Source organism: Salvia hispanica, chromosome 1 (assembly GCF_023119035.1).
Source record: "Salvia hispanica cultivar TCC Black 2014 chromosome 1, UniMelb_Shisp_WGS_1.0, whole genome shotgun sequence".
NCBI classification, from domain to species: Eukaryota; Viridiplantae; Streptophyta; class Magnoliopsida; order Lamiales; family Lamiaceae; genus Salvia; species Salvia hispanica.
In genome coordinates this window covers 28,166,232-28,192,942 of record NC_062965.1, presented here as the reverse complement: position 1 = coordinate 28,192,942, position 26,711 = coordinate 28,166,232, and the positions used below count along the sequence as shown (strand labels likewise).

The 26,711-nt window shown below is 36.1% G+C and overlaps 4 protein-coding genes across 5 annotated transcripts; 1 reads left to right on the top strand and 3 right to left on the bottom strand.

The window, feature by feature from the left end:
• The first annotated feature begins 1,760 nt into the window (after window positions 1–1,760).
• On the top strand, window positions 1,761–8,174 carry LOC125193227 (conserved oligomeric Golgi complex subunit 2). The gene is made up of 13 exons (XM_048090991.1): window positions 1,761–1,950; window positions 3,236–3,270; window positions 4,104–4,313; window positions 4,556–4,892; window positions 5,184–5,345; window positions 5,433–5,532; window positions 5,628–5,831; window positions 5,928–6,036; window positions 6,323–6,523; window positions 6,727–6,831; window positions 7,019–7,144; window positions 7,558–7,692; window positions 7,779–8,174. Exons 1-13 carry the CDS (start codon window positions 1,761–1,763, stop codon window positions 7,890–7,892), a joined length of 2,028 nt encoding a protein of 675 aa, XP_047946948.1. The 3' UTR covers window positions 7,893–8,174.
• A 398-nt stretch (window positions 8,175–8,572) lies between these two features.
• On the bottom strand, window positions 8,573–10,828 carry LOC125202086 (BTB/POZ and MATH domain-containing protein 4-like). Its single transcript, XM_048100412.1, has 3 exons — window positions 9,316–10,828; window positions 8,996–9,226; window positions 8,573–8,928 (listed from the first exon to the last, which is right to left on the bottom strand). Exons 1-3 carry the CDS (start codon window positions 10,606–10,608, stop codon window positions 8,827–8,829), a joined length of 1,626 nt encoding a protein of 541 aa, XP_047956369.1. The 5' UTR covers window positions 10,609–10,828; the 3' UTR covers window positions 8,573–8,826.
• A 113-nt stretch (window positions 10,829–10,941) lies between these two features.
• LOC125201259 (ribonuclease J) lies at window positions 10,942–18,689 on the bottom strand. Of its 2 annotated transcripts, XM_048099297.1 has the most exons (17): window positions 18,417–18,689; window positions 17,782–18,010; window positions 17,285–17,408; window positions 16,470–16,526; window positions 16,058–16,249; window positions 15,872–15,949; window positions 15,329–15,511; window positions 15,146–15,226; window positions 14,573–14,638; window positions 14,403–14,495; window positions 13,558–13,683; window positions 12,978–13,091; window positions 12,670–12,765; window positions 12,460–12,557; window positions 11,939–12,381; window positions 11,380–11,819; window positions 10,942–11,266 (listed from the first exon to the last, which is right to left on the bottom strand). In XM_048099297.1, exons 1-17 carry the CDS (start codon window positions 18,523–18,525, stop codon window positions 11,168–11,170), a joined length of 2,628 nt encoding a protein of 875 aa, XP_047955254.1. In that variant the 5' UTR covers window positions 18,526–18,689; the 3' UTR covers window positions 10,942–11,167. The 2 variants fall into 2 exon arrangements, with proteins under 2 accessions (XP_047955254.1, XP_047955255.1); XM_048099298.1 differs by lacking the exon at window positions 18,417–18,689 and having other exon boundaries at window positions 17,299–17,408; window positions 17,782–17,923.
• A 302-nt stretch (window positions 18,690–18,991) lies between these two features.
• LOC125200984 (probable inactive leucine-rich repeat receptor-like protein kinase At3g03770) lies at window positions 18,992–22,229 on the bottom strand. Its single transcript, XM_048098837.1, has 7 exons — window positions 20,704–22,229; window positions 20,499–20,632; window positions 20,114–20,357; window positions 19,818–20,029; window positions 19,701–19,726; window positions 19,496–19,607; window positions 18,992–19,405 (listed from the first exon to the last, which is right to left on the bottom strand). Exons 1-7 carry the CDS (start codon window positions 21,992–21,994, stop codon window positions 19,172–19,174), a joined length of 2,253 nt encoding a protein of 750 aa, XP_047954794.1. The 5' UTR covers window positions 21,995–22,229; the 3' UTR covers window positions 18,992–19,171.
• Between the last annotated feature and the right edge of the window lie 4,482 nt (window positions 22,230–26,711).

Below are 26,711 nucleotides of genomic sequence, written 5' to 3'. Positions count from 1 at the left end.
CTAGAGAACAATTTATCGTCATCTGGTTCGATTTTGAAGGATTTTTGTTGGAAATCATAGCGGTAGATTGAAGGAATTTTTTAGAGTGGGGAAGAACGGATGGAGAACTGTGTTGTATGTATAGTTTGTGAAGAATTAGTATTGTAATGAACTAAATAACACACGTGATGAAGTTATAAAGCTCAAATAATGAAGTAATATGAACTGAACTGTATTGTATGCATAGTTTGCGAATAATTATAACTGTAATGAACTAAATAATGCATATGATGAAGTTATAACCTTAAGTAATGAAGTAATATGAACCGAACTGTGTTTTATGCATAGTTTGCGAAGAATTATAATTGTAATGAACTAAATAACATACTCGATAAAGTTATAATCACATGTAATGAAGTAATATGAATTGAATTGTGTTTATGTATAAGTGTGCAGTTGGACTTGTACCTGTATTGACTAAATAACCTAATTGATGAAGTTATAATCTCATTTAATAAGGTTGTGAACTGAAGTAATAACCCACCTGAAGTTCGATGAAGTAAAAAGCTATTGTGATTAAGTGATATACTTGTTGGATGAAGTAAATGCACGTATAAATGAAGTAGTGATCACTTGTCCTCATCTACACTTGAATCCTTTATATCATTGGTTTATAAACTTCATCTCATAAATGATTTAATTTATTTCTTCTGTTCATTACTTTGAGTCAACATAAAACAAGACAAAAACTATTGATAAATGATTGTCCAACAGAACACTTATCATGATAATCTTATCATATACTATATATTTTGTTTGGTAAGAGATTGGAAGGTTACAAATAATGAAACAAAATGCATAAAAGTACTTCGTTAGTAGAGTTATTATGTGTTTTTTGAAATGAGATTTTATTTTACCTTCAAAAATTTAAACAACAACAAACTATACGAATACATCATAATAAATACCGTGGATGTGGAAATACCTTAATAATGCAGGCACATATAGTTTTCTTTAAATGAATAGGTTCAGTATTAACATATGAATAAAAAACTTCATACAGTCTATTCACTTTAAAGTTTGCAAAAAGTTAAACAGATTCAAATTCAAAATGGAATGAAGTAACAAAGTATCAAAATGAAGTGGTTAACTACTGGAATGAAGTATCAAACCTATTTGAATGAAGTAATAAATTACAAACAAATAAATGTATCACAACATTTTTAGAAAATCAAAATCCTAACAAGAGAATATCAATAAAACAACTCATTACTTATAGTTGTTTTTTCTTCTCATCTGTTTTGTCACAATTCCTTGAATGCCGACCAACCACGTAGCATTTGGCAAATCTACGACCAAGCTTGGACAAATCCTTTATTTCTTCATTTGGCACATCTACGACCAGGCTTGGACATATACTTTATTTGGCAAATAAAACAAGACACTGGTGTAAAACATAAAAACTAACTGTTTTTAGTCAAACACAAATCAATCCGGTATATAATAAATTAAAAATGAATAGATATTTACTTCATTCTAGTAGGATTTTACTTCATTTTAAAACATTATTACTTCATTGGACTACGGTTTTACTTCATTCCAGTATTTGACCAAGCAAATGCCATGTACATACGAAAAACCAAGTTTCCCTACGTTTTCACTATATATGAATTAATCAAACCTTTACATTCTTTGAAACATTTCTACGAACACATCAAAGGCACAACTCCAAGCAACCATCTCTTACCTTAGACTGCTTTCCTCTTTTACTATGTCTCATCATGCTCGAATCACAATTGAAACCCCACAGATACTCCAAGCAAATAGGCAGTTTCACCTTCGATAAACGATTTGTGAGTGTCAACATTTCGAGTGTCAACCACAGATCACATTTCGACTTGAATAGGTTTGAGATGTCGTCAATTGTAGAAGAGGAAGTTGTGGAGTCGTCGATTTTGGCAGAGAAACAACGTTTGAGCATTGATTTGTAGTAGAAATGAGCGTCGATTTGCAGTAGAAATGAACGTCGATTTGGAGAAGAAGATTAGTGTCGCTTTGTAGAAGAAAACGTGTCGATTTGTAGAAGAATTCTTCGATTTGGAGAAGTATTCTTCGATTTGTAGAAGAAGAGAGCGAGAGAGATGAGAAAGAAGATGCGCAGCGTGAATGAGGAGAAACAACGTTGAAATTTTTTACCCTAGATGTAATTTGACCGAAATACCCCTGATTTGAAGTATATTGCTTACATAATGAAGTAGCAAAATTCATGAGGCAAGGTTTAATCTCATCCATTAAAATCTAGATCTAAGGGCCCTATTGGTCTCTAGTTCGGTCTTTAAGACTGATTTGTGAATAATTGGACTCTAGTATTACATATATATTTCATTAATTTTATATTATGTATATATTGTATGGGTTCTGTTAGGTTGAGATTTTTAGGCCTAATTGAGAATTGAGATGCAATCTCAGCCACTCATTCACAATTTGCATGTGATGTCAACAGCGTGTAGTTTATGTCAACAAGGGGGTATTTTTGTCATTTTCGCGCGATGTCAACAACGGAGTCAACAACAAACGTTATTTATGTCAACTACGATGTCAACAACAAACTTTATTTATGTAAACTATTATGTCAACAACAAATATTTTCATGTCAACGATATATTATTTGTGTCAACAATAACGATTTACATATAATTTATGTCAACAACAAACATTTTCATGTCAACAGCTTATAGTATAATTTATGTCAACAATAATATTTTAGGCAATATCACAAACACATTATCTACACAACTCACGAATTTCAGCAACACAATCGAATGAAAAAGTGCATCCATATATTTAAAATGCATTAACTATCAAAGTTTGGCTACTGCACACCCTGGATCAAGAGCTCAATCTATTGAAAAATGCCAAAAATTAGAAATAGAATTACAATTGAAAAGTCTAGATACTAAAATTGAATCTCGTTTCCAATTCCAGAACTAAGAATTCATCTGTTCCTAACCTGCGAAGCAGAAATCCTCAACAATCCCCTACGAATCCTCGAATCAGCGGCCTTGGAAATCCTCATCTGAATCCTCATCAGCTCTCCAATTGTCACTGGCTTCTTCACCTTCCCTCCTGAGCCCAAATTGGCCGAATCGGACTCTGCTTCGAGCTGGTGGATCTCATTCCCAGCGCCTTCTTCATTTTCGACGTCGCCGCCGATGTCAGAGACCTCTATAGATTAGAATTCGAGCCGCCATTGGAGTTGCTGCTCTCGACACATTTCATGTCGTTTCTAAGGTACGGCTGATTTCGATTGGATTCAGAATTGGCGATTCAAATTTCTAGATCATGAAGTTGTTCCTTTGAAATTTGTAGTTTAGGAGTTCATATTGATTGGATAATGTTTGATGAAATGTGAATGTGTACTGCATGTCTTTATTTGGTGTGAAATGTAGCAATATCTCTGAAGACATTGATTTTGTTCCTTTGTATGTTGTAATTTAGGAGTTCAAATGGATTTGATAGTGTTTGATGAAATGTGAATGTGCGTGTCTTTATTTGGTGTGAAATGTAGCAATATCTCTATGGACATTGATTTTGCCCTAGTGAATCATTTCAAATCATAGCTATCATACACTGCTAGCCTTAACTCTGAGGAACAGAACAAACCACTTTGCTACTGGTATTTCTGGTGAGGGTCCGTCCATGAATATGGAGGACGAACGGCGCTGGAGGTTGCATTAGAAATATCTTGTTTAAAAAAGTTTGTTTGAAATGGATGTGCTACTATCATGTCGGATCACACACAAAGTGTTAGAGTACTTCTTTTCTTCACGACCCAATTACAAGAGTCGGCCTTTGACGACTGATCTGTATATCATTTTTGTGGGCTATATGGTTTTTATTTTCGTGTAAGGTGCAATGAATGGGGATATATGGTTTGTAAAGGAATTCCTATTTTGAAATTGGAGGAATATGAGTTAGACTAATAAGCATCAGATAACTAAGGGAGCTCGATGCTGAAGATAGTTGCAACTCTAGTAAAGAAGTTTTTCAATTTACATGAGGCTTCCACTGTCTTACATATTGGTTCTTAATTTCTTATATTGGTTCTTAATGTCTGCTTCCAGGTTGAAAAATTGATAAAGGAACTGCCAACTGTTCCAGCTGATTGGCCAAAAGGCAGTAACATCAACTCTGCTGAGAAGGGTCAAATAAGCAATAGTATTTCTTTACAACATGCAGAAAACGGAACCAACCTCCGTGAAACACAAAGCATGCTCCTGGAGAGAATTGCTAGTGAAATGAACCGCCTTAAGTTTTATATTGCTCATGCACAGGTCTATCTTGCTCCATCTTGTACCGAGGCTTACATCCTTCTCTTCATTATAAAATTATGGCAAATGCACTGAAGACTTTTTTCCATGTTTTGATAAAACTATACTGGACTTTTATCATTGTGGATTTTTGTTCAACAACTTATTGACTCTATAGTAATTTGACTCTCGGCTGTTGAAAAATCGTATTTTACATATAGAGACCTGTAATACTGATTCTGATTCTGTCTGTGATGGCAGTACAGAACATGCCCTTCATAGAGAACATGGTGAAGAGGATTCAGAATGCTAGCTTGTTGCTAGATACAAGCTTGGGGCACTGTTTCATAGATGGGCTGGAGCACAAGGATGCAAGTGTTATCTACAATTGTTTACGTGCATATGCTGCTACTGATAATACCAATAGTGCTGAAGAAATTTTTCGCTCAACCATTGTAGCACCATTCATACAAAAAGTCATCCCTCATGGCTCATCTGTAACTGTTGGAGGGTCCACTGGAGATGATCTTGAGCAAGACTATGAAAGGATCAAGCAACATATTGAAGATGACTGTAAATTTCTGTTGGAGATATCTTCTACAGGTGTTCTTGTTTTTCAGTCAAAATAATGCAATTCTCCAATTCTGTTCTCCTGAAACTATCATGTTACAATGCTATACTAGTTGTTGCTAGTATCAAACTGTAAAAATGAGGATTTCTTAGTTGATTTGTTTTGCTTTGTATTTTCATTTTTCATTTTTTGCATTTATTTCTGGACCCTGTGCAGTGTGTGCATGCGATATGGACTTGCATCTCTTCATGACTTGATGTATCAATAGTATTATAAGTTTCTTAACACATGTGCTGATTGTGTCAGTATCTCATTTTTTGCAGAAAATTCAGGTCTTCATGTTTTTAGCTTTCTGGCAAATTCTATACTCAAGGAGGTCTTATCAGCCATCCAAAAGGGGAAACCTGGGGCCTTCTCTCCCGGAAGGCCCACGGAGTTTTTGAAAAACTATAAGTCAAGCCTAAGTTTCTTGGAATATCTTGAAGGTGGTTGATGGGCTTTTAACATTCTATTTGCTCGTGACTTTTATCCTGTGTTACATTTTATGCTCATGCCCTTTGGTATTTTTCAAGGTCACTGTCCCTCTAGGTCTGCTGTTGCCAAACTCCGTGAAGAGCCAGTCTATATAGAGTTCATGAAGCAATGGAATACTGGAGTTTATTTCTCATTGAGGTATGTATGACAATTTATATAATTTCCTATACTTGATGCAAGGCCTTAAAAATCTTGGTATGGTTGAAATTTGAACTGTTGCTTTGTACCCTCAGGTTCCAGGAAATAGCTGGTTCTTTGGATTCTGCACTCACGTCTACTACACTTGTGCCGTCCCCGAACCTGGAAAACTCTCAAAGCTTGGTATTGAAGCAAAGTATCTCTCTTATGGATTGCTTGAGATCGTGTTGGAGAGATGATGTTCTCCTGCTTTCTTGTTCTGACAAGTTTCTGCGCTTATTTTTGCAACTTCTTTCAAGGTCAGCTTGCTCTATAGTTTTGGTTAATAAACTCGACCATTAGGATTTCAACCTGAACTAAAGTTTTTGTGTGAGATCTAATTGTTTATGGTGCAGATACTCCAATTGGTTGTCAGCTGGACTTAGTGCTCGAAAAGCTGGTAATGCAGCTGCCACTCCTGGATCTGAATGGGCAACATCTGCTTCCCCAGATGATTTCCTCTACGTATGTATCTCACCTAGTCAGATGATATCTCTACAAATAGATTTTCTTGCTGCCTTTTCCCCCCCGTATTTAGCTTTTGTTTACCTACCAAGTTGAGGATGCCATATGCTCTATGGAAGGTAGATTGCTATGTCCTGTAAGACCTGAAATGACTAACTAACCAACTGACTCCTGAAGAGGCTCTTATTCGAATTACCTTCCTGTCAAATAAAATAAGGATATTGTGCTACTTGTCATGAAGTTCTGTAGCTACTCTTTGCCTGACAAAATAGGTTTTATGTTGCAGATAATTCATGATTTAAATAATCTTGTGGAGGAAGTTCGCAGTGATTATCTTGACCATGTACTAGGGGTTCTCAAGTCTTGTTCCTCTGAAGTACTTGATCTTGTGAAGCAGAGTATTTTACAGGGTAGTGATTCCCTAAAAGTTCTTCAGACTCCTGTAATCAATTCAATCGTAGAAGCTCTTGTTGAGAAGTCTGTGGAGGTTAGTGATCTTTTTGCCAATTTCATTTTAATTCCTAAAAGATAGTATTAGAATGTAATGCTGCTGCTAGCAATAGAACCTTTTTGCAGATTTTTCTGGCAGATCGGTTTATCCTAACATTATTTGTGGATATTGCGTTGATGTGAGATGAAAAATTCTCTACACCAGAACCACCCTTATGCATGTTTCAATAATTTGTGTAGGATTTGCGACAAATCAAAGGAATAACTGCAACATTTAGGATGACGAACAAACCTCTTCCTGTTAGGCATTCACCCTATGTATCTGGGGTATTGCGCCCTTTAAAGGTAAGAGTGCTTTAGCTCATGAAACTTTACATCTTAGCAAGATCGAATTTCGGTCTACTTTTCTTAATTACTGGGAGCAATTGACTTGTTAGAAGTATTGTTTTCAAATGTACATACTGCTATTGCCTGTTGACCCTGAAACCACTGATTTGAGAAACTAGTCTGTTCTACGTCATGCTTTGTGCAGCTTTTTCTGGAAGGGAAGCAGGCTGCTACATACTTGACCACAGAGCACAGGGAGGAACTCCTACAAGGCACTGCTTCTGAGATCACTCGTCGATATTATGAATTAGCTTCTGACCTTGTTAGTGTGGTAAGTGATACCATCCGGAGAACTTTTTCTCCTGGTTCTGATTGTCCATATTTTTGAGCTCTTCTCAAAGTTAGTTTCCTATTCCTAGCTCTTTCTTAGGTGTTCAATAATATCATATTATGCGAACCTCATGGAAAAAGCACTAACATAAAAGCTACATTTCTTGTCATAATAGGTTTGAATTTAACCAACCTGAACAATTATGATATATAGTTAGATCTCTTAAGAATTTTTCTTGCGCCCTCTTTTGAAACCTACAATAGAAGAATTAACACAAGGTCCGTGTATAGGATTTATTGTGCTATTAAGAAGGTAGTTGTAGCTGCACTCAAAAAGTTTTAGGCATCAAGTAAATCTGCGATTTCTGTTTTATTTTCGGGGAGATCACCTACAACCTGATATTCAATTGACAGGCCAGGAAAACCGAGACATCACTTCAGAAAATACGTTTGGGCGCCCAAAGACGAGCTGGAGCAAGTTCAGATGTCTCAGACAATAACATATCTGATACAGACAAGATATGCATGCAGTTATTTCTTGATATTCAGGTGATATATAACTCTCATCAAATGCTGTGGAAACCGTAAGCCTGGCACTTTTTGGCTCACTCTTAGGAGTTTTATTTGATATTCAGGAGTATGGGCGTAACCTTGCTTTGCTCGGGGTTGATGCTACTTCTATGCCGGCATATCGTTCCTTGTGGCAGTGTGTTGCCCCTTCGGAAAGGCAAAACACCATAAGCTTCTAGTGCAGAATTTCGACAAAAGTGGACTCATGCTAGAAGAAGAGGAAACGTGAACCACAGCGGCCAAGATATACTGTTTTTGTTGTCCTTATATTGAGCCATTTTTCATGTGTAGGGTAAATTACTGGCTTATTTTATTTCATCTTCCGAGGTCATTCTGTGTTTTTTTAGCATTCTTATATGTATAAAACTGAATGACCGATGGAATCAGTGCTTTCTTGCAATGGTACTGTTGTCAAGTTTGTTTCCGATACAACAAATATACATACATATCTTATGTGATTACCATCTAAGAGCATTACGCTAGTCAATTGCATGTTTATTGTTGTTTGTTTTATTTTATACATTTAGTTTGTTTCTAGTATATTAAAAATTGTTATTCATATTTTAAATTTTTTAATTTTCCTGTTAATCAAAACTATAAATTCATATTCATTTATTTGAAACTGTAGAGAAAACATACAAATTGAATTTTGATTTTTATCAAAATTAAATTTGCTATTAATATTTTTAGTGTATTAGAATCAAACTAAATATATATAACAAAATAAATAATTCTAAATGTGCAATAACCGAGCGTGGTGCTTGCATAAGGTAGGTAACATGTTATATACTTATATTAATCTACAAATGTTAATAGATAAAAATAAATTCATTGACAGTCCTGTGATTCTGTCTGATCCATTGTTACATTTGTGTTACTACATCCAATTTGGTCACAAAAATTAGCAAAAAATTTTTTGTATGCACAGAACAACTGTTGAGACGAATAACAAGGTCATGAAATTCAACGACTTACTTAATCAATCAAAGAATTAGGATAAGAGATTAGCACTAACAAAATATGGCCAGCTAAAAGGAGTTAAATTTACAGTGTTACGAACATAGACAAACTTAAAACTTGTTTACACAACTAACCTCAAACAACTAAGCCTCATTATCTCTTGTGAGATAACTCCTTCATCTCTGACCACAGCCCGCATCCAAAGCTCCATAATTCTTTGAAAAAAGATTCATATAAGTAGTACAATCCCACCACCTACAAAAACAGTGTTAACACAATCTCTCTAAACCAAATTCAGAAACAAACAGGATCAGGTGATGACCTCGCCATAGGCAATGTACGATTCACACTGTCGTCTAAGGCCATTCAATTCGAACCGATCAGCTGCTGCAAGAATCTTGAGAGCGAACGAATTCGAACTAGCAATAGCCTCTACATCTCGTTTGTGAATCAATTGATTATATATAATCTTGAGAGCAAAGAAATTTGAACAAACAATAGCCTCTATATCTCGTGTGTGAATCACTTGATTATATATAAACCAGAGGACAGCCTGCAAAAAATGAAATGAAGAGTATAATAAGTAAACAATCATGGTTGTTGTTTTGTATCTCAAATCGAAAGGATTGATGAAGTGAATACCTCAAACACATTAGTCTTCACATTTGAAACGACAATGTATTCGGATTGGGATTGGGATAACGAAAGAAGGTAAGGGCACCGTGCTGCTATAACAGCCTCATCAGCATAGTACATTCGATTTCCCACTTGGAAAACTAGGCAGCGCGCCAGTGGAGGGCCAGCCTTGGACGGCTGATCGACAAAAACACCTAAGGTTGCTCTGATTGTGATAGAATCATCTCTGACATACTCACTAGATTCGATATGGAAGTCGATCTCCCCATATCGTTTCCCAGCCCCTATAGTGACAACATGCTTGTAAACTTTTCTATCATCAAAGCAAGAATATCCAGCATGAACAGCAACATTTCCTCGGTCCAAAACCTCGAGAGAAGCAACGAGTTGCACGCTCGTTGCACTCTCATTCTTAATGAGTAACGACACTAGGCTACGGTAGTGCGAAGATATGTCCTTCCCTTCAGGATAGAAATGTAGTCTAAATCTGTGGCCTCCTACAACAAAAGCTCTACTCTGAATCCAGTTACCCATCGCAATTCCTTCATATGCAGAGTAATTCCTCACCACAAATAAGTAAGACTTCTTTTCCATCATTTTCACTCTGGTTTGCCCCTTTTCCATGATAGAAAAGCTTTGCATACGGCGTCGTTTTTCCTCTTGAAGCACCAAGGAGAAAACCTTGCTTAGATGTGGTAGGGGTTCCGATTCCTCGTAGATGAGTCGCGAACGTAGCTCGGAATAGGAGTCGTTGAGCCCCATCAGAAACTGGATAACACACTCTTGCTGCTGAAAAACGGACGCAATCGGCTGAAATTCCAGCAATTCATCCCAACATGCTCGGAATTTGTCGTGGTACGAATGTACATCCATGGATCCTTGCTTTAAATTCGCGAGCTGTCGCTTTAATCGGTAAATGCAAGCTGCCGCGTTACTGTGTGAGAAGCGTTTATGGAGATCCTTCCATATCTGAGCGGCGGATTCGAGGTGGAGCAAACTCGATCGTATCTCTGGATCGACCGAATTCCGGAGCCAGGAAATCGTAATGCTGTTGCACCGTATCCAATAGTTGTAACTAAGATCGAGCGTATCTGGTTTCGGGGTGGATCCGTCGATAAAACCTAGCTTGTTCTTCGCGGTGAGAGCCGTGAGCATACAGCGCCTCCAATCGTCGTAATTTGCACCGATCAGAAGATCGGAAACGAGTATTAAGCCAGGTGAATCGCCGTCGTGGACGTAGAATGGACCGCTGACGTCTTCCAAAAAATTGACTCCTCTTGAATCCTCGTCTCTTTTCATTTCAATGCATGAAATTTACAAACATCGATTGCACGATCATTTTTTTGATCGATGAAGAATCAGGATTGAGCTTTGAAGAAGAAAACAGAGAGGATTGAAGAGTTTAGAATGGAAAAGGAAGATACTGTATTTCTTCATGATGAAAAAAGATATTTTTGAACGATTTAAGGTTGGTGATGACAATAATACTCTCTCGATTCGTATTCTTTTTTTGAGACAATGCAAGCTAAATAAGTCTTTTCGAGCTATTTCGTTATCTACTTATTTTATCTTCATTTTACTCGGTACCACTTTCAATCTCGTGACGGAAAAAAATGTCTCGACATAAGGTAGTAGGGGAGAGGACAAATTAATAATGCTTATTCTAACTAAATTATCTTTATATTCATGCAACAGCTTTAACTAAAAATTGCTAGGCTACAAAATTGGTTATTTCAACATATTCTTCCCGCCAAAACTTTCAAACGGGTAACACTATTTTTTAAACTTAAAATTCTAGATTTTACATGAATTCTTGAATAAATCTTGTTGATACCAATTTCCCACGAGCCAGGCAGAATCATTTGGAACTACCACTTGTTTCCAAACTTGATAAAATGTTGTCTAAATCTTGAAAATATGGCCAGCTCGACTGGTTTTGTTTATCGCTCTTGCTTTCCTGTTCAAAACGGATCAGATGTGAGAGTCGAAATTAGTCACAGAAACATAGGATACATGAGACATCTATTGAGGAAGTAAGAGATGTACGTATGCGTAGATTAGGAAACGAACCTCGTATTTTTGAACAAGGGATGTCCAGAGAGATTTACATTGTCCGGGGCTTCTACTGACTCCATCTGCCAACAAATTAGACGATATCTCTTCCCAGAGAGCCATCCGTCCTTTCTGAACTTGGAATCGATTATGAAGCTCCCCGCGCACTTTAATCAGCTTCTTGATCTCTTCGGGTCTCCACTTGTTCCTTTTCACAGTCTTGGATGATTTAGCACGCTGGTCTGGCAACCCAGGGTCAACTTCACTACGTTCGTCTTTGCCTTTTTCTTTGACTTCTGCTGCTGGAAGCAATTCGCCATTAGGTTCAGCTTGAACTGGCTCTGATGAGGATACAAATGGCTTCCAAAAGTTATCTGATTCATCGGTTTTTGGTGCTCTATCTGGCAATCGAGAATTTGAAGCAGCTATTTCACCTCGAACCTCATCAAAATCCTGATCTGTAAAATCAGCCATTAAAAATCTTAAGAAATGTACAGACAGGGCTCCAAACAGATATAAATGCTATGTGATGACAAACAACCAGCAAAATCGCAGAGAGTCGTCTTAGAAAACTAACCTTCTAATTCTTGTACTGATGTACTTTTTTCAAATGCAAAGTCATTGCCATCTTCCTCTCGCCTAGCAATTGGTTGTTTTCTCTTCTCGTGTCTATCGATTGCTTTTCGCGATGCTGAGAACTCAGGATTGATATGGGCCTTTCCAGATAGTTTTTCATTGATTTCATCAGCAACCACTCCAACTGGATTCTCAATAGCAATTGCTATCACTTCCGGTCTTTTGCTACTGTACTTCCTCACCATTTTTCTCAAAACTTCCGACACTATTCTTTCCATATGAGCTAGAGGGCAACTCACTGGGCAGCTCGACAGAGCAGCATGTGCAGCCTTATGAAGTGCATCCAAAAGCTTCCCTTTATCTAGCCATAAGCATCGCGTTGTAATTCTTATTTTTCCTTTCAATGTCTTCTCACCCGAACCATCTGGACGCATAATTTCCATGCTGCATTGATAGGCGAGGCTGTAATCATGCGTTCAAAAAAGCAAAGACCAGTACAGGCAGGATTTCTGGATGACATACCTGACAACTATAATGCCATCCGATGCAATTCTCATTCTCTCATCGATACATAGTTCAGTTGCTGTGCCAAATGCTTTGTCACCATCGCTGTACATCAACTGGTGTTCAAATACAATAAGTAGGATATTTATTAGCTATCTACAGGTTGTGATGTGCCCTCATCTAGATATATGTACGAAAGAGAGAGAACAGATGAGGAGTTCCCTTAACCTGCAGATTCTCTTTACCAAGGGCAATGAACCCATTTGATAGAACTCTTCTATTTCTCAGATGTGACACCCCTAGCATCTCCCCATTCTTTATAACCTGAAATCGAAAGGGGAGTTACATAATTAACGCCATGTGATGCAAGAATTCAGTGTTCCATTTTATTAAAACATCTGTGGGAGATGGACATGAAAACATTAGAGATGGACCTCCATAACTAGTGTCTTAATCAAGATAAAGAATGAAACTTACAGGAAATATCATATTAAATGGAAGCCAGATTAGAATTTAAACTGAAATTAATTACTTACAGTAGTATGCCGAACCCCAGTTGATCTTCCCAGCAACTCATGCTCTTTCAAGAATAAGAGCTCTCCATGAATAGGCAGGAAGTGTTGAGGTTTAACAATTTTTAGCACTTCATCCTTACAAAAAGAATACAGTAAAACTTCATTATATGAATCCAACCAGCTAATTTTGGGGACATGAAAAGTGATAACAGCATCATTTACAAATTATGTCAAGGAAATATCAGTATCTAAAAATGCCAGAGAGATTAGTAGGCTATTTAAGTGACATCATTAATAATGTGTACGGTAAAAGATCCACTTGGAAATGTGCAAAACATGATGGATGGGAATGAATAAACCCCCTTCAGCATTCACACCAAGGTACAAGGCACACTTTTAAATATTTTAATCATTAGAACAATCTAAAGCTAAAACCGTCAGTGATGGTAACAAGAATTTGTATGCAGCGAACACAATAAGATCTGTGAGCTGAATGATTGCTTCTGAACTTTGAAGGTGCGGCATATAGAACCCAACCTTACATCATCACTGCGTGAAGTAGCACATTACAAGGATTTTCTAAAGCAATCAAATGTCTTACCAGTTCTTCACGATGGGCGTGACCAGATGTATGCAGCAGTTCATTCTTCCCCATAACTATTTGTGGTCCAATTTCTGCAAGGCGATTCATCATTTTCATGACTCTTGTCTCATTGCCTGGGATTACCTATAATATAGAAGTTATAAGCAGTCCACATGAAACTACTCAAACAAAAGAGTCAGATATAGAATTAGGAATGCAAATACTTAGAGAGCCCATAAATCCCCCTGAAATGAAAGATCTGGATGCATTTGTGAACAATGATGGGACAAGTTTTAATTCAAAGAACATACAACAATTTAGTTTAGAGTCTTCACTGCAAGGATAAGGAGCATGTAAGATGGAATTCGGTGAGCACTTCAATAGGAAAATTAACCCACTGGCCAATTTTTACCGCAAAACTAGGCTTCCAAAACCAAGAGGCTTGTTTCGGAAATGCTTAGTTTCAATATATGAGGTATCAGTTCACATACAGTAACAGAAACATTCCAATTGTCTTGAAGGACATGTAAACTATAATTTCAAAGAAATAAGTTCGGATATTTAGGAACTTTTAAGATCAGAGGATGTGCTTTCGTGTTCCATGAATTCAGTAAGTAAAACCAACTAGAGCTCTAGCATCTTGCACAAGCATAGTTTTGTTTCCTTTCTCATCATATGATGAGGAATTGAGATTTTCTGGTGCAAATGTAGCATATGCAGAGTTTTAACATCATAGTAATGAATAAAATCTCAACAGAAGACTTTCTTATACTAGTATGTTATTTATGACAACAGTGAATCGCAAGATCTCTAAAGACCAAGAATTTCAAAATTAGTCTTAAATCTATCAGAATATCTTTTACCTTAGCAGAATATAAGATTAAATCTTCTTTGTTCAACTTGAGGGAATGGCTACTTCCATGTGAGGCAAGATTCAGTGCTGCACGTGGTTCTGCCTGACAGAGTTGGAGATTAATTCATAAACCAGACATTTTACAATCAAACATTAACAGAAAAGGCTAGAGTGGCCTACTTGAGAACCAGTGGTGACAATTAGCAAGTCTTTTGGGGCATAAGCATCAATATCTTCCACTTTCACCTGTTTACCAAAACTTTATCAGAAAGTTGACAAAAGTACATTACTTATAACAAGTGCAATATAGGGGAATAATCAAAGGTATGATTGACATTCTGCTTTGATATTTGATAATTACACGTGAAAGCTAGTAATCAAAGTTCCATCAGGGTACAAATAAAGCAAGGATATGGCAGCTGTTTATTTTATTCAAGATATAATTTACATAAAATTTAAAAGGCTAACATCAACACAGGGTGAGGTGTTGGGAGGATCTCTGGAAGATGGCGTCCTCTTTCTCCAAGTTGTTTCGATTGATGTATCACATTTTTTCATTCCATCATCAACTCATGGCTTCTATTTTCCAACTCTCCTATTCAAACTTGTTGGATCCTGAGAGATTCTGATTGTACGTCCTACTATTTATAGCTAACAAGAGCGCTATGACAAACACATGGACATGGTTCCAATGCAACTAAAGATTGTCTGAAGAAAGACTAAATTGTAGCGAGTGAAAATGCAAGACATTACCAGAGTTGAAGGATCAATGGGTGCCTTTCCATCTTTCCACGCAGCATCAAGGTAAGTCCTCAAGGACATGCCAACAAATACCTAAATTATGAATGCCAAAAATTGCCAATGCAATTTCTTTCTCAGATAATTTCGACAGTAAACTTCTGAGTGAAAAAATAGGGAAAAATAGATGTAGCATACCAGCTTCCGCCCAGTCAGATCAGCTGCAGCCTTTACACTGCCAAGCCGATGAATATTCGAGGCAAATTGAGTGGTGATAACCCTTCCTTTCGCAGCTGATATATGTCTCAATAATGAATCAGCCACGACTGTCTCACTTAGTGTCCTTCCTGGTGAAAGCACATTTGTCGAATCACTCATCATCTACAAACCAAGAGACAGAAAAAAAAGATAGCTATTTGAGCCTTTCTGAAGAATGATTCATGAATATAATGTATTTATTTTAATAATACAATACTAACAGCATTATTAATTAGTATAAAAGAATGTATAAACTTGGAGGGTCTTCAAAGTTTTCCTACTTTATTGCATCGTCTTCGAATTCAAGAATATGTTATGGTCATGAATGAGCAGTGCAAGAATAGCTCACGCGAAAATTGGGCAATATCTGACACCCTTGAGCATTTTTTGGTTAATCATGATTATAAATCAGTAAACATAACTTTATACTCCGGAAAAGATTTACTATTGAGCAGAGATTAACAAAGAAGTTGAACTGCTCACCAAAGTCACTCCTTCCTTTGAAAGTTCTTCCAGAGCTTCACGATCAAAAACATTCCCATCTAATGGCGCCTCATCTATCTGAATTTATTTGTTAATATCAATTATCAAAACACTGAAAAAGTAAAAATAATTATCCACAAAAGTAAATATCCTAAAAGAAAGGAATGATATAGATATGCAAAGTACCTTCCAGTCTCCTGTGTGAAGAATAGTACCATCAGCACATCGGAAAACCAACCCACAGCAATCTGGAATAGAATGTGTCACTCTTATTGGCTCAACTTCGAAAGGCCCAGCAACAAATCTTCTCCGTGTATTGAACACCTTAAGTCTAGATGGGAGAAACATCCCAAACTCCTTTAGACGCTTCTTAATAAGCTGTTTTAAAAAAAAGAATGGACATGGGATTAATAAGTATCAACAGTTTGTGGTCCTTCCAATACCTCATGCGGATGCATATTGAGATATAGAAATTAGAACTGCTAGATTGAAAGAATGATAGGACGTCTAAAGAACCTTTAGCATAATCACGACATTTAATAATGCCAGTATTGAATGGATTGAGTAAAAGTGAATCGCAAATGAAAATATCACAAACCTCCATCGTGAAGGACGAAGCAAATATTGGTGTATGAGAATCCAAAGCTGGAATAACCTGAAGTGGGCAAAACCAGTGAAAACATAATACCATGATTCAATAAAAAGCAACATTGTCAGGAACTTATAACAAAACTACTAAGGATTTGGAAACTCTCCATAAGTCTCTTACTCTGTAAGAATATGCAAGAGTATAAGATGGAGATACATTCATAGGTTGCACTGTTGCAGAGTATTGAGTGTCCCCAATATTTAGCAGTTACATAAATTTCCAGCAGCCTCAAAGAAGGTTCACATATCAGTTTTTCCCGTGATAAAAAAAATGCAGAAGTAATTTACAAGGACCAGACGTAATTGGTGAGCCCAAGATCAACAAAAAAGCTCATGCAAAAATCACTTAACACTAACACCACCCCACTTTGAGAAATGAAGGGCAAAGTAGAGGCTTAGTTAAAACAATTTGTTACATAGAAGGAAAGCTATAAATTTCAGAGAACCCTGCATTTGAGGACTTCCTCGGGCAGGAAATGTATCACATAACCATAAACCATCACCAATTCACTACGTCATTTCACTGCTTAGTCAGCAACCTTGAAAGTTAACCAGCTTTAGATCTACCCTATTTTAATTGCAGGAGCAAAGAAAAAACACAAACATCTACACACATCTTAAAAAGAGCTTATCTAGGCTAGTTCAACTTGCATCAAAACTTCAGAGATGACTGCACTTTTAAGTTTTCATGCACTCTATATTTAGCAGGTCTACGCTGTCAATCATGGCATAATATATTGCAAGAAGTAGAATTAGAAACTTTACCCAAGGCAACGCACCAATGTGATCTTCATGCCCGTGAGTAATAACTACAGCTTCAATTTTGTGGCTCCATTTTTTGATAAAAGTGGTATCAGGAATAATCTTCTGGATACCAAGCTCGTCATAGCTGAGATGCACATATAGAGCATTATCAAGATTTAAAAATGGACAAAACAGTAGTGATTAGAAAAGGATTAAAGGACATTGATGTATCTAGAATTATAGAGTTTCTGGCGGTTGGACTTAAAATAAAAAGAGTCTTCACAAGGTCATGCGATAAACTAAAGTTTTACTAGTTTTTAATGAGATAAGACAGAACAAGATCAAGAATATGCCGTTCAGAAAAAACCCAACGTATAGATTCTCAACACAACAAATACTAACTACTCGCCAAGAACAACTATGTCTAAGGAAATAGACTATATGTACGTCCTTGCGAGCTTCCCTGTGGTGTAGCCGTGTAGAATGTTAAAAAAAATTACAGTTTCGTTAGAACTTACTCTGGGAACATAATACCAGCATCGATTAGAATATATCTGTCGTAATTCCCCACTAGCATGCAATTCATCCCTATTTCTCCTAAGCCACCAATAGGCAGTACACGTAGAGGCGGTCCATCAGAGCCTTCATAAAATTGCTCCATCTTGCGTTTAACCGAATCCTCCATACTCTTTCCAGCTCCTTCTCTTCTTCCATACCGTCTGTTAGGTACCGTAGAACCCCTTGTACCTGTAATTCATACACATGAGACACTTCTCGCATTGCTTGGGATCAAGATACCTCATTAGTACAACTAAAAAGTAAAAAACTGAGAGAACAAAGCATAAGTTAGTCATAGCCATTCGTTCGCGCCCGAATCCCTAGTTCGAACACCGTGGGTAATGATCAATCAATCAATCAATGGCACGTCCAAGAACACACAATACAGTGATAAAAGCCACAATAAATATTAATACATCCACGTTTTCATCCTCATTAAGTATTAACAAGTGTAACAAATTTAAAAAAAAAAAAAAAAACTTACAGTTTATCCCCAAATGAATTGCTTGAACAAAGTTCACATTTTTATCGAACTCGACACAGATAAGAAGCTAAAACAAAAACACAAAACAGACTAGAATTGTATGAAGCACACCTTTTACAGAAGGGACGGATACACAGCAGGTAATGAAGCGCCGTCTGGGCTTCGGCTGACACCAAAAGAGCTTGTTCGGGCATAGCGAAATTGCGCTCAAAGCCGCCATAATTAACAGTGACACGAGTGTTGACGATAATCTATACGCTATACATAGATTCGGGAGAAGCGAAAATTGAAGCTTAAATTCAAAACCCTGAAGAAAATGTGTGGGCGCGCGAAATGAATGTGTCGCAGGGTTTAAGGCGGATTGCTCACTTCACTTTGCTATGGTGGCCAACAAATATCTTTTGCTTATCAACAAAAAAAAGAGAACACCAAAGAGATTAGATTTTAGAAGCGGCACGACACTTTCCTATAAACAAAACGCGACTTTCCTATAACTAAAATGCGACTTCTGTCTAACTAAAATATGGTAGTACTTGTCTACCTTATAATATATTGTGATTATACAATGGTTATTTTCACAGAATAACTTCCATAACTGTCTAGCATTTTATTGTAACTCTTTTTCTTTTTTAGGAACCAAACTCTTTCGTCGTGTATAAACAATAGCGTGCTAACCACACATGACGTGAGTCGAGAAATGGGAGGGGAGATGTAATACATTGAGCTATTCATATCAAACCAAGTATAGTAACAGCCAAACATGATTTACAGTTGACAAAATCTTGTACTGATCAAAACTTAACAGATATTAACATTCACAAATGAATGCATATACTACCAATCAAGATAGAGAGGAGAATTTCAAGTTATGGAGACATCAGTGCTTTCACTGATGCGGGATCAACGTTTGGTGTCGCCTGAACTTGAGCCGCGTACTGCAAGTTCCAGAGAATATCCTCAAAAGACGGGCGAGTTGATGACTCGGGGGAAATGCAGTTGCTCGTCAAGGTTATGGCAATGGAAAGTGACTCCTGCGAGCAAGATGCCAGCACGGTCGGATCAACTACTCGCCTCTGCCCCTCTGGATTGCCAAGATAAGCCTGTAAATTGCACAAAACAGTTATTCAGATTGACAAACTCAATGATCAGTAAATATGTTCCAATTCTAAGCCATCCAGGAATATAGTTACCATTTCATTGAGTAGAAACGACTCGTTTCTTGAACGAACAGACGGCCCAACAAGCGACTCAAGTAGTATGATGCCAAAGCTATAAATATCATCCTCCAGGCTCTTCGTCTGCCTGCAAACACGGGTTCGAGTCAAAACCAATGCAACCACAAAAGGGCGAAAAACAACAACTATTGATGGATTTATGATGGAGACGCGATCTTACCATGTTCTCAGTGCTCCTTCTTTCTCCTAAAGAAAAATGATCAAGACACAAAAGAGTGAGTGATTACAGTGGATTGCAATATCTTCAACCAACTAATACACAGAGTGAGTGTCAAACCTTGTCATTGTCAATATCTTGAGCTACAACAGACAATCCGTAATCACTCAATTTTCCAATCCTATGCTCATTTAGCAAGATGTTGTTGGCCTTCAACCGGTTGCTGTAGAAGCCGGGAATAACTCCAGTATGCAGAAAATGGACCGCCTTGGCAATGCCGATCAATACAGCCAGCCTATCCGACCAGTTGAGCACCTTCTCTGGATTCGTTTCTGAGATCGCAATGCAAAGAAGGCGTAATATTAGTTCTGTTTCTGACAGAAGTTGCTAAAAAGATATTTGGGGGCGATCCTCACCAGATAGATGAGCTCGATAGTTGCCATTCGGTACATATTCATAGATGAGGTAGACATTGTTGGCACCAGACACTTCTTTTCCTTCACTCTCGATGCAGTGTCCCAAGAAGCAGACAAGATGAGGATGCCTGAGCTTAGCCAGCAAATCGAGCCTTAGTTTGAGATTCCGGATTGTGTACTTTTTCGACACCACCAGGCAGCGTATAGCTACCAGTGTGCCATTGTCCAGCCTTCCTTTGTACATCTGAGTAGAAAACAAGATATAAAAACTTGCAACATTTGGGACATTTCGTTTCAAATAGTGTTCGATCAATCATGTATTCACAACATTAGTGGCCTATTTATATACAAGTAAAATGATCATCAATACAAGAGGCGTTTGTACCTTTCCGGTCGACCCTTTGCCCATCAACGCAGAACTCTCAAAGTTGTTGGTAGAAGCCTTCAACTCGTCCAGAGAAAACGGACGATGAGCTGGTGACTCTTGCAGGCTTAACTTGCCCGAGACGGAAATATACCCTGTGGAGTAAAATGCAATGCTTTAGAAAGTCTCATGAGGTTCAAACAGTTAAGTTGGGATGGGAGCATACTAGCACTGGTCGGAAACTCTGCATTGTATCCGGTGACAGATATATTATCATGAACTGCATTCTGGAGCAAGTGCTGCTCGGACGTCCCATGAGTGCAATACTTTCGACACAACACAAGAAAAACAACTGCTAGAAGCACCACAACTCCACCAATCACACCTATCACCACCCCCACACTTTTCCTCCCTCGTGATTTCGCCTTCTCTTGGAGAATAGCCGCACAGTATGTTTCAGAATGCTGCTGATACTTTGGATCAGTCGCCAAGCAATTCCAACTGAACTGCACTGTTCTATTTTTCACAACAGAGCTCAAACAAGGCGGCAACATGCCTCTCAGTCTATTATTGGACATATCAACCAGCTGAAGCTTGCTCCCACAGCTCAAACGCGGTGGTAGAACTCCATCCAGCATGTTCGACTCCAAGTTCAGCAAAACCATATCAGGCAACGAAACGAGCCCCTCTATACCAGCCACCTCAGTTAGAGCATTGAAAGAGAGGTCAAGCTGCTGTAGCTGACTCAATTTTCCATACTGCTTAGGAATTCCACCTGAGAAAGAGTTGTTGCTCAGCACAACCGCGGCTATGCCACTTGGCAGGCTAGGAAGGCCGGAATCCAGCTTGTTGTTGCTCAAATCCAACGAATGCAAGCTCGTTAAACCACTCAGATCCATCACCTTCCCGGATATCACATTGTTGGACAGATTGATATCAGTTAATGAAAATGGACTTATCCAATCAGGGAAAGTGCCATTCAAGAAGTTCCCTTCGAGTTTAAGCACTCGAAGAGTGGAAATTCTTGGGAAAGAGACAGGAACAGATCCATACAGATAGTTCCAGCTCAAGTCCAACGATTCGAGAGAATCCAGCCGATAAATCATGGCCGGGATGGGGCCCCAGAGGCCCAACGAGACGAGGGTGAGAGCTCTCAAGCTGTTCAATCTCGACAAAGTGGCCACGAGTGAGTCCATGGAGAAGTTCCCAGACAGTGTCTGCGGAGGAGATGGGAATCCATCGAAGCTAGGTGGCCTTGGCTTCGTATCACCGTATATTCTGATCTCAACGACGATGCTGTTTTGGCACGAGACGTTCACTTGTGGAGTGGAGGTGAAGCAGAGATCAATGCCGGGAGTTAGCCAGTGATCTAACTGTTTTGGATACTCTAATTGCTTTCTCAGCTGTTGAAGAACTTGTGTTTGAGAGGATTGGAACTGATGTGTCTCCCAAATCAAGAAACTCCATGATAAACAGAGTGACAGAATGAATCTTGAGTATGAAAATGACAGTTTCATGACAAAAACACAGAGAATGCAGAGATAGAGCAGAAAGCAGCAAATGAAGTTGCAATAAAAAGGTAACCAAAAAAATCCAAGAATTCAACAAAATTCACCAAAAAAAGTGAAGTGAAAAAAATGAAGGAATTTTGAATTGAGAGTGTAGTATTTGTCGAGGCACGTTTTTTTTCTTGTTCTTGAAAATTGGTGGAAGCCAATAATGGAGAGGAATTTTCAGTGATTAATTAAGAAGGTGGAGGTTGATGAAATTTATTGTTGTGACTGTGAAGTCAATGCTTACAGTGAGGATATATAGTTGGTGTCTTTTTATTAGATTCTCTATCATATTGACTTATTTGTATATAGTATTTTTTTTGTGGTAAAAGAAATCTTTTCTTCATAGGAGTATAGCTTTCTCTTGGGATAATATTGTGCTTTAGCCTTTTAGAAAGATTCCATGTAAAAAAAGGAATTCAAATTTGTTTTCAGAGCAACCAGTCAAGTGATATGTAAGATTTAAAAAAATTATTGCAATATTTAAGTAGTGAACTATATGGATTTTAATATAAATTTGATAAAATATGAGAGAGATAAAGAGAAAAAATGATTTAGAGTATTTATTAGTGAAAATTGTAATTTACGTTATTAAAAATAAAAAAAAATGCCTAATTTTATAAATTGTCCAAAATGAAAATGCATGACCATTAATTGTGGATGAACATTTTTTGTGGCAAGATAAATTTGAGTACTGGAAAGGTGAGTATTATTGCAAAGTTGGGATAGTCTTTATTCTTGAAGATATAAATGCGTCGAATGTTTGATGCATACAGCTAGCATACCTTGAAAAGGTATGAATGAAAGGATTAGAAGATTAGTACTAATTTCCCATACAATTAAATTGTGCATTTATTATGATATTTGTTGCAACTTGCCATCAATGAGACAAGTTTCTAATCCATAGTAGTATTATTTTTTCAATTATTTAGCACAAAATCGTTATACATTTTTTCAAATGAGAGCTGGAGCCTGGATGTGTCACAATCATCATCTATGTGTTAAATTTGTCAGATTGTCGATGCAATATAATTTCCTAGTATCTCTTTGTGTTTCAGTAGATCTAATCTTGTCGGTGCCATTAGGAATTTGACGTTGGATTGGATTAGGTAAATTGATAAAGTCAGAGTTCAAGTATTATTACTGAAAAATAATAACTACTCGTAATTGAGAAATTATTAGATTAGTAGTATTAGTGAAAACTGATAGTTATATTAAGTAAATTGATAAAGTTATTGTCGTGCCATTAAGAATTTCACATTAGAATATAATATTAAGTAAATTGATAAAATTAGAGAAAGATAAAATGAGAAAATATTTGAAGTATTATTAGTGAAAAATAATAGAGTAATCATAATAGAAAGGAAATTATTAAATTATTAGTATTAGTGAAAATTGATGGTACTCATTATTAGAAAGATAAATTCACCGTGTATAGATAGAGACAAATTTAACGAATGTCTAAAATAAAATTATTTTGTATCATTGTGTGGACAATCGAGTAATATAAGATGCCAAGTGAGACTAATTGCTTCAACTCATTTTAAAAGACACGTTCCTTTAATTCCATTCTAGATGACATACTATTTCTTAAGATAGAACTATCATTTTCTTCTCTTAAAATAGAGATTTTGGTGGAACTGTTCGAGCGTAACAATTTGTTATGTTAGTCATCTAATAAGTCAAATGGTTACAAGATTCTTCCCACTTAATTTTGGAATTTTGAATTATATTTAGTCTATGAATATCTTTCAACTCTCAAGAACAATTCAACAAATCATCTAAGAACAAAATCTATAATTAGATCTGTGTCGATGTTAATATGCTGCAATTGAAGCTAAGTCCGTTAATTATTTTTTCACCGAATACGTAATGTCATCTATAAAGAATATATGTCATGTTTGGTTGGCGGGAAAGTAAAGTTGTCAAGGAAAATAATTCCTGGGAAAATAAATCCCGGAAATATGATTTCTAGTAACTTTACTTTCCTGTGTTTGGAAAATATCAAGATTTTAAATTTATACTTAATTTAAACACCAAACTAAAAATATATACTTATTATTTTTTTATATATAAAAAAAATAATATTGTACAATTTTTAATAAATTATGAATTATAAATAATAATTATTATATTATTATATTAATTACTACAATGGATAGTTTAAATATGGATTATCCATCTTATATAATAATATAATTATTATTATAGTTACATGAAGTATTATACTCATTTATTATAATAATAAATATAATAATTATTATATTATAATTATAACACTTACAGATATTATAATTGAATAAAAAATTTATAATTAGATTTGCACTATGACTTTATTGATTAATTATTAATTTATAAAATATAATAATTATTATGTATTATATTATATAATTATATTTTAATTATTTAATAAATTATTGATTTCTATTATGAATTATTATAAAATATAGTTATAATTATTATAATTTTAATTATAGTTATTCATTATAGTAAAATTAAATATGATTTATAGTTTTAATTTATTTTTAAAACATTGTCAATAATAATAGTAATAATAATAATAATAATAATAATAATATACTCCCTCCGTCCCACAAAAGATGTCACACTTTCCTTTTTTAGTTTGTCCCACAAAAGATGTCACATTTCTTTTTTTAGAAAAAGTTCTCTCTCACATGAATATAAAAATTATATTTTCTCTCTCCATTTAACACACAAAACAAAACCTCATAAAATTCCGTGTCGTCCCACAAGTGTGACATCTTTTGTGGGACGGAGGGAGTACTGTATTGCTTAAATATGTAAGAATCCTAGAACTGGGAAAAAGAATACCTAAGAAAAGTTAGGATTCATAATCTTGGAAAGTTGTACTAACTTTCCCTGTTCTCGGATTCTGATTACTTTCCCAGTTAGATTAAAAACCGAAACAAACACATAAATTTAAAATTTAAGAAATCAGATTACTTTCTGTTAGATTAAAACCGAAACAAACACAGAAATTTAAAATTTAAGAAATCAGATTACTTTCTCTTCCTGGCAACCAAACATGACCATAGTGGCATACACTGCTAAAATATTCAAATAATATCTCCAAATTAAGGGGGCTGAGGATACCTACTACTACAAATGATTTAATGCATGAATTTATGCAGTAATGCAAAACGTACAATCACAATTCAAATCTACATGCCTGTCTCATACGACAAATTATGAGAACGAGAGTGACCCACATACGTCCTACTCAAATAATTGAATTTCATTTTATATCTTCACTTTACAGTAAGGAATTATTTGAATTAATTCCTCAATTTAACCTTTTATTTTTCTCTTTATATTTTGACTGACGACATTATCAAGCTATCGACAGATTCGGTAAACAAAACTCGTAAAGTCTGATAGAGTAGAAAAGATCATCATCGGGATAGGGACTAGTAAAGTCTGATAGAGTAAAAAATATCATCATCGGGATAGGAACTAGGAAGACAAAAGAAGTGAACTTACAAATTAAAATTGGATCTACGAGCTTAAAATTATCAAAATTGGATGGGTCCAAAACCCGACCCGAAAAATTATGCACCATAAATAGTGTGCAGGCTAGTTGAGTTCAAAATTTTGGCCCGGTTTATTTTCAATTGGCCCAGTACCAAAGAGATTAGCTATTTAGTTCCTAATGAACTCTCAAGTAATGTTTCAAGAATGTAAATGCACATTCTCAATTCAAAACCCTGTAAACAACAAACATTGGTGAGATATTTTAACTACTTGCAATCTCGTGGCATAAAGTATTGAACAATTGACCCTATACACAAAACAGAATGTCACATACCAACAAAAAGTTTGTTTCTTCTATTTTCTAATAATCCAACCTCAAATTTGTTTCTCTCTTTTTAAGTGGTGAGCTTCATTCTCCACTTATAATATTCCAATTGCTTTTTCTATATCTCTTTTATTTGACCAATTAATATTATTGTTTCTAAAATCTTTATTTTTAGGGTACAAATGCAATACTGTTTATTCAAATGGAGGCTATAATTACAAAATGGTAGCTTCGTACAGAATCATCCATCAAGTAATATATTGGTCCAGAAATTGAGATGAAAAGCCCAAATCTGAAACGACGATAGCCGAAAGCCCACAAGAACAGCTTGTTTATACAAACCCATATAATGGTGAAATTGAGAGGTTTCAAGAGAGTTCAAGATCTTATATTATTCAAATTAATACTAGTACTCATATTTTTTTTTAAAGTTCCCAATACTATTAATTTATAACGTGACTAAGAAGCCTGCCTTAAAAGTTAAATCTACTATGGTCTAATTACTTTAGTAAACAAATACATTAGAAAAAACAATGAACAAAAAGTCAGAGTTGCCATTAATAAAGGTTGACCAAAACATGTACATTTTCCAATAGGCAAGGTTTACAAATCATTTTTGGTTAATTTTTTTAATTGCCATCTGCATTTTGTAATTGCAACATTGGTTTATGGTTATGGACTTATGGTTATAAAACCCTCCTTGCCCTCACAAGTCACAACGAACTATAATTTCATGAAAAAATGGGCTCACTAAAGATCTTTATTTTGAACTTTCAGCCACCTTTTGCTTTATTAGTAAGCGCTTTCAAGTTAATTAAATACTAGTAGTATATTTAACAATTAATAGGCATTAATTCTTCTCAA

What these genes read in the sequence shown, in the direction of transcription:
- LOC125193227 (XM_048090991.1), top strand. Translation starts at nt 1,761, where the DNA reads ATGCTCGAATCACAATTGAAACCCCACAGATACTCCAAGCAAATAGGC. An exon ending in TTTTTGCAACTTCTTTCAAG is followed by an intron (nt 5,832 to 5,927) that starts GTCAGCTTGCTC and finishes TTTATGGTGCAG; the next exon opens with ATACTCCAATTGGTTGTCAG. An exon ending in AGTTATTTCTTGATATTCAG is followed by an intron (nt 7,693 to 7,778) that starts GTGATATATAAC and finishes TTTGATATTCAG; the next exon opens with GAGTATGGGCGTAACCTTGC.
- LOC125202086 (XM_048100412.1), bottom strand. Translation starts at nt 10,608, where the DNA reads ATGAAAAGAGACGAGGATTCAAGAGGAGTCAATTTTTTGGAAGACGTC. An exon ending in TGAAGACTAATGTGTTTGAG is followed by an intron (nt 9,227 to 9,315) that starts GTATTCACTTCA and finishes CATTTTTTGCAG; the next exon opens with GCTGTCCTCTGGTTTATATA. An exon ending in CGTACATTGCCTATGGCGAG is followed by an intron (nt 8,929 to 8,995) that starts GTCATCACCTGA and finishes CTGTTTTTGTAG; the next exon opens with GTGGTGGGATTGTACTACTT.
- LOC125201259 (XM_048099297.1), bottom strand. Translation starts at nt 18,525, where the DNA reads ATGGCGGCTTTGAGCGCAATTTCGCTATGCCCGAACAAGCTCTTTTGG. An exon ending in TTCACACAGGAGACTGGAAG is followed by an intron (nt 15,950 to 16,057) that starts GTACTTTGCATA and finishes AAATAAATTCAG; the next exon opens with ATAGATGAGGCGCCATTAGA. An exon ending in CCCTTGTTCAAAAATACGAG is followed by an intron (nt 11,267 to 11,379) that starts GTTCGTTTCCTA and finishes CGTTTTGAACAG; the next exon opens with GAAAGCAAGAGCGATAAACA.
- LOC125200984 (XM_048098837.1), bottom strand. Translation starts at nt 21,994, where the DNA reads ATGAAACTGTCATTTTCATACTCAAGATTCATTCTGTCACTCTGTTTA. An exon ending in GCAAAGGGTCGACCGGAAAG is followed by an intron (nt 20,358 to 20,498) that starts GTACAAACGCCT and finishes TTTTCTACTCAG; the next exon opens with ATGTACAAAGGAAGGCTGGA. An exon ending in GAAGGAGCACTGAGAACATG is followed by an intron (nt 19,608 to 19,700) that starts GTAAGATCGCGT and finishes CCGTGTTTGCAG; the next exon opens with GCAGACGAAGAGCCTGGAGG.